The following is a 6655-nucleotide window of genomic DNA, read 5'->3' on the forward strand; positions in this document are numbered from 1 at the left end:
TCCAAAGGTAGGCTTTGACCCAACTTTCATCTGTGTGTCTGTGTGTATGTGTGTGCGTGTGTATACACTTTATAATAATCAATATGTATTACTTATGTATTTACCACTAATCTTTATAGTAATACTGTAAGAATGCATTTGTCTCTATAATTCTAATGTATTCATAAAGCATCCATCTCCAGTATTTTATCATAATGGATTAATCTCTAGAATATGTATGACTAATGACTTCATCTGTTTTAATCTGTATAATAATGTATTCATAATTCATTCATCAATATTATAATAATGTATTACTCTCTATAATAATAATGTTTTAATCTTTGAAATAATTATGTATTAATAATGCATTCATCTCTATAATAATAGTTTATGACTAATGTCTTCATCTCTATTTTAATCTGTAAAATAATGTATTCATCATGCAATTATTTTTATAGAGACTAATGCATTATTCATACATTGTTATAAAGGATGAATACATTATTAAAGAGTATGACATTATTATTGGAGCAATTAATACATAATTGTTATAGAAATGAGATCAATACATTGATCTCTATAATAATAATGTATCACTCTCTATAATAATAATAATGTATTACTCTCTTTAATAATATATTAATAATGCCTTTATCAATATAATGATGATGTATAACTAATGTGTTCATCTCTATGTTTTAAACTCTAAAATAATAGTGTATTCATAATGCCTGCATATCTTTAATAATAATGTATTAATCTCTATAATAATGTTTTAATCTCTATAATAATATTCTATAACTAATAATGTATAACTAATGTATTAATCTCTATGTTTTAATCTATATAATAACAATGTATTCATAAAGCCTTCATCACTATAATAATAAGGGATTCATAATGCATTTATTTCTTGAATAATAATGAGTTACTCTTTATAATAACAATGTAATCATACATGGAGAGTAGCTGTAGGGTAAGGGGAGGTCAGATCTCTTATGAAAAGATGCACTGCAGTGTGCATCACTGAGCACAGTGGCTTGGACATGCATAAATTCAGTATGTTACAGTAAGCATGTATGCTGTGTGTGTGCTTGTGTGAGAGTGTGTGTGTGTGTGTGTGTGTGTGTGTGTGTGTGTGTGTGTGTGTGTGTGTGTGCCAGTGTGTGTGCGTGTTCCAGAGAATGCAGAGTGTGTACGAGGGGACGTGACGTCCAAAGTGTTTATTTGTAGAGCTGGAAAATCCTAAAATTAGCTGATGTTGCTAGTCAATATAGTGCGTTGTGCGTGCGTAGGAGAGAGAGAAGTTATCTCATTAGCAAAAGGGGCGTGTGATATAATCCCGTTATGACCTCTGACCTCTGTGTTGTATTCCGAAGAAAAAATAGAAATTAAATACCAAAGTACTGATCAACTAGTACAACAGCACTAACATAGTAGTTCCACAGTAAAAACACAGTAGTACCACAGTACTAACACAGTAGTACCACAGTACTGACAGAGTACTAACATAGTACTAACACATTAGCAACACAGTACTAACACAGTACTGAAATAAATGACCCACCTGACTGCCACTCTGGGCACATTTCTGACCAATCAGGGCATCTCTTCCATGATTGGTTTGTAGTATTGATCATGCCTGTCAATCCCAGGTGTGTCATCGCAACACTTCTCAATGGCTGAGAAACGTAGGGAGGGAGAGAGCAGAGAGAGAGGCTTGCTAATTTGAGTTTTAAGTGTTCAACACATGATGAATGTATATATTAGTCATACTTGCGTACACACTCATACTCACAAACACACACACATTCACACCAAGTAAAGTGAAGATCTACGTCATTGCTTTTTTTGACCACGCTATAATATTATTTCCAAGGGCTTAGATGCATGATTGAATGACAACGACGATGAAAAGATCCACTATTTTTATAATATTATTATTTTTGTAGGGCTGTTCATAAAACATTGAAGGCTTTAGCCTCGGACGTGCAGGCATGCAGGTAAGCGTTGAAGTTAGCGCTGATGCTTCACTACGCCAGGCCCGGGGTTCTGCACTTTGACCCCTAGCTGCAGACTCTGCGCAGGCAGGCAGACAGGCAGACAGGGACAGACAGACAGAGACAGACAGACCTGACCTAGATGATGTCATGTGTTGGCTTGGAGGAGCAGTTCTGATTAGCGGAGCATGTAGCTTCCTCCCAGAGATAATATTATAACTTCCTCCAAGTATTCCCACAGTTTACTGCTCGCCATTCTCACAGCCTCTCAGGTTCTCACTGATGCATTGTGGGTCAAGGTAAACACACAGGCACAGTATCAATGGAACCTAAAACGCACACACACTCTAGACAGAGAGCCAGACAGATGTGTGTCTGAGAGAGAGAGAGAGAGAGAGAGAGAGAGAGAGAGAGAGAGAGAGAGAGATGGTATATAGCACAGCACAGGATGTGTCTTTACAGAATGAGTCGGGGTTGATTCCCACTTCGTCTTCATCTCTTTGTAGGACTTTGTTATTGACAGAGTGAAAGAGATGTTGTAGATACTATTATATGTGTGTTTGAAGATATTATATTGTTGTGATATGTATGTTTGAGATATGCTATTAATGTTATTAATTAATATAATTAATTAATAATACAATACTTAATGTTAATTAATTAATATTAATGTGATATGTGTTTATAGATGTGATATTATTGTGATATGTTTGTTTGTACATGTTGGTGTGTGTGTGGCTGATATTAATGTGATGTGTGCGTTAGTAGATGCTGGTGTGTGTGTGTGGCTGATGTTATTGTGATGTGTGCGTTAGTAGATGCTGGTGTGTGCATGTGTGTGTTTGTAGATGCTGGTGTGTGTGGCTGATATTATTGTGATGCGTGTGTGTGTGTGTGTGTGTGTGTGTGTGTGTGTGTGTGTGTGTGTGTGTGTGTGTGTGTGTGTGTGTGGTTGATAATACTGGGATGTGTGTGCTTGTAGATGCTGGTGTGTCTTTGTGGCTGATATTATTGTGATGTATGTGTTTGTAGATGCTGGTGTGTGTTTGTAGATGGGGTGTGTGTGTGTGTGTGTGTGTGTGTGTGTGTGTGAGATGGTGTAGATGGTAGATCTAGATGGTGTGTGTGTGTGTGTGGCTGATATCATGTGATGTGTGTTTATAGATGCTGGTGTGTGTTTGGCTGCTGCCAGGCCTGCTGTCCGTCAGCCTGCTTGCCCACTCAGACGCCCTGCACCCCCCTCCTCGCTTCCCACAGCACCTCGGCCTGCGCCTGTCCTCTCGGCTAGCACCCCAGGTCAGACAGAGACCCTTCACACGCAGTCCACCATTAGAGAGAACCTACTGGGAGCTGCTCAGTACAACTTTAAACGGTTATGGCAATACAAAAATACCCAACCGGGTGTACTGCCCTACAAAGGCAAAAGACCTTAACTCGCCAGAGTGTGAAACTGAGAAAAATGACTTTAAAGTTTCTGGGTATGTATGTTACGTGCCTTGGTGACAATTAAAGAGCGGCAAACTTGGACAGTATGACAAAGCCAGAGTACAGTAACATCACAGCGGCACCGTAACATCTCTCTTGATGCCAGGCTAAACAAAGTCAGAACACCTTAACTCAACTTCAGCGTGCCGGAACAAAGGCTAAGAACCATAACGCCTGTTACGGAGTTCAGCTGTGGTTTCTCCTATGGTTTTGGAAGTTACGGTTGTCATAGCCCTTTATTTTCTCGTTAAAACAATCAAATTGACTCATGATATTTATTCACATGATAAAGGAGGTCTCAAATACCCCAAAAATGACATTAACTCATTTTTGACCAAACATGATGTTGGTCATGGCATTTTGCCTTTGTAGGGCAGTGTAAGGTGTGCTGCAAACATGGCTGGTTCAGGTGTGTTACAGTCTTACCTGGCTGGTTCAGGTGGGTTACAGTCTTACCTGGCTGGTTCAGGTGGGTTACAGTCTTACCTGGCTGGTTCAGGTGGGTTGCAGTCTTACCTGGCTGGTTCAGGTGGGTTACAGTCTTACCTGGCTGGTTCAGGTGGGTTACAGTCTTACCTGGCTGGTTCAGGTGTCTGTTACAGTCTTACCTGGCTGGTTCAGGTGGGTTACAGTCTTACCTGGCTGGTTCAGGTGTCTGTTACAGTCTTACCTGGCTGGTTCAGGTGTCTGTTACAGTCTTACCTGGCTGGTTCAGGTGTCTGTTACAGTCTTACCTGGCTGGTTCAGGTGTCTGTTACAGTCTTACCTGGCTGGTTCAGGTGTCTGTTACAGTCTTACCTGGCTGGTTCAGGTGTCTGTTACAGTCTTACCTGGCTGGTTCAGGTGTCTGTTACAGTCTTACCTGGCTGGTTCAGGTGTCTGTTACAGTCTTACCTGGCTGGTTCAGGTGTCTGTTACAGTCTTACCTGGCTGGTTCAGGTGTCTGTTACAGTCTTACCTGGCTGGTTCAGGTGTCTGTTACAGTCTTACCTGGCTGGTTCAGGTGTCTGTTACAGTCTTACCTGGATATTTCAGGTCCCTGAGCTACAGTCTAACCTGGCTGGGCCCTCTGGAGTGGAGAAGGCCAGAGAGAAGTTGTCTGAAAAGCTGCTTCTTCTGGACCGCCTGGTCAGGATGGAGAATGATGTCATGGAGCCAAAAAGGAAGCGGAGTTTCCCAGGAGGCAACACGCCTCTGGACCGGCTGTCAATCAGCGTCATGGATACTAAACAAGCATCAAAGAAGAGGTGAGAGCCTCTGAACCTGGAACCTAGTTAGAACCAAGGGATGGAACCAAACATAGAACATATCTAGCACACACACACACACACACACACACACAAACATTATACATACATACATACATACATACATACAAATATTAGAGATGCTAACATCCTGCTGTGTTTTCTAGGAAGGTAGTGGAGTTGCCGAGGCGGAGAATCAGTCCAACGATGGACAGAATCGGGGTCAGCCGGCTACCCAACAATCGAGGCTAGTCTGCAGCAACTCAATAGCGCCATCCTGTGGACAGCTGCGGTAGTTCGGCGGATGGACCTTCAGCTGAGAGCTAATTTAAAGGTCCCATGACATGCAACCAGGGGCCTCATTTATAAAACTCTGCGTAAAACCCTCCCTAAAACATTGCGTACGCCCAAACCTCAGCATGTGCGTACGCACAACAATATTCCGATTTAGAAAACCGTGCGGCGCACACCTGTACGCACTCTTCTCGTTATAAATACCAACATGCGTTGGATTTGGCGTGCGTGCACGAGCGCCGTGCTCCTCCCAAGTTCGTCCCATAATAGTCCTTAAAATGTCAATGCTAATTCATCAATCAATATTCCAAGTAGGCATATATAAGGAGCCTTTGCTGACCTATCATTACACCGAAAATGGACGTTTAAGTGATACAGTTGGTCTGGCCGAGGATTGTGATTTGAAAGGGTTGTAGTGTGTTTGTGTAGTGTATTGCCTTAATTCATATTTCATAATGGGTGCTTTTTATAAAATGAATAAATAAATCCGAAGTCATAGTATGTGGTGCGCAGTGTGCGTTGGTTTATCGGGAGGTAGCGCGTTCTTTTGGCGTTATTGGTGGTTTGCAAACCGATATGGTGCATTGCCGCCACCAACTTTCTGTTGTCGTCTCCGGAGATCACTGTTTGAAAAACTTTGCGGGACCTTTATTCCAGGGTGAAAGGAAGCGTAGAACTGCGCACTCTTTTCCGCAAGGAATTTTTCTATAAATCACGACGTTGGCGGTGAAAGATGCGTACGCACATTTCATCCCTGTTTCCGCAACATTTTCGTGCGCAGAGACCTTTATAAATGAGGCCCCAGGTGTGGTGTGATTAGCGGTTATAAGCCGTTTTGAAAATCTGTCTGTTATGACATCACAGGTGGGCGAGTCCACCTAGATGTGTGCTTTCAAAACGGCTTGTAACGGCTAATCACACCACACCTGGTGGCATGTCATGGGACCTTTAATGTGAAAAAAGCAGGTCTTGGGATATCGTTTTTCCTTTAAAGAGTACACCACAACTCGCCAATCACCAGCATCTCTCTCAAAAGCAGGCTCCCACAGCCAACACACAACCCACAGGCAACTAATAATACCCTGACAATCCATTGGTCGCATCAACAAGGTGATACGTGTTAGATATTGCTCCTTGACCGTTCATTTTCATAAAGAACCAGTGTGTACCTGAACATCTCTATGGATGAATTGTATGACACAGGAAACCACTATGCATCATATGATAAAGTGCAAAAAAAAAAGTATCAGTTATCCGTATTGTATGGAGCATTGTGGGTATTACACTATATTTGGCACAGGACAAATTAGAGGAGAGCCACTTGGTAAACTTCACGGAATCACGGTGCGTTCATATGCTCCCGGGACATCTGTCTTCTATTGATCAGATTACCTATAACCGATGGTGTAGTAGGCCTATCCTACATACCTGCTTATCCATACAACGCATCACATGGCAACATCACACTGCTTCTTCTACAACCTAAAAACCGCCTTACTGTTAACCTGCTCCTGTCTCTCCTACAACTTAGCCTCCCCACTTTTAACCTGCTCTGCTAACTCCTGGAGTAAGACAGGGGGCAGCACGATGTTCCTTTCACTTCCTTATAATTTGAGAGGTTCACACACGCACACATTTCTGTCCACC

General features: G+C 41.9%; 1 protein-coding gene across 1 annotated transcript in view; it reads left to right on the plus strand.

Moving 5' to 3' along the window:
* ostn (osteocrin) overlaps positions 1-5541 on the plus strand; it is a 5653-nt gene extending 112 nt beyond the window's left edge. Inside the window, exons 1-4 of the mRNA XM_084467536.1 lie at positions 1-7; positions 3147-3278; positions 4503-4714; positions 4882-5541. The exon at positions 1-7 is cut by the window's left edge and continues 112 nt beyond it. Coding sequence (XP_084323662.1) covers positions 3147-3278; positions 4503-4714; positions 4882-4966 — 429 coding nt within the window. The 5' untranslated portion in view covers positions 1-7 and the 3' untranslated portion in view covers positions 4967-5541. The remainder of the gene's footprint in view (positions 8-3146; positions 3279-4502; positions 4715-4881) is intronic.
* Positions 5542-6655: the final 1114 nt, after the last annotated feature.

This window comes from Micromesistius poutassou, assembly GCF_964030765.1.
Source record: "Micromesistius poutassou genome assembly, chromosome: 4".
Lineage (NCBI taxonomy): Eukaryota > Metazoa > Chordata > Actinopteri > Gadiformes > Gadidae > Micromesistius > Micromesistius poutassou.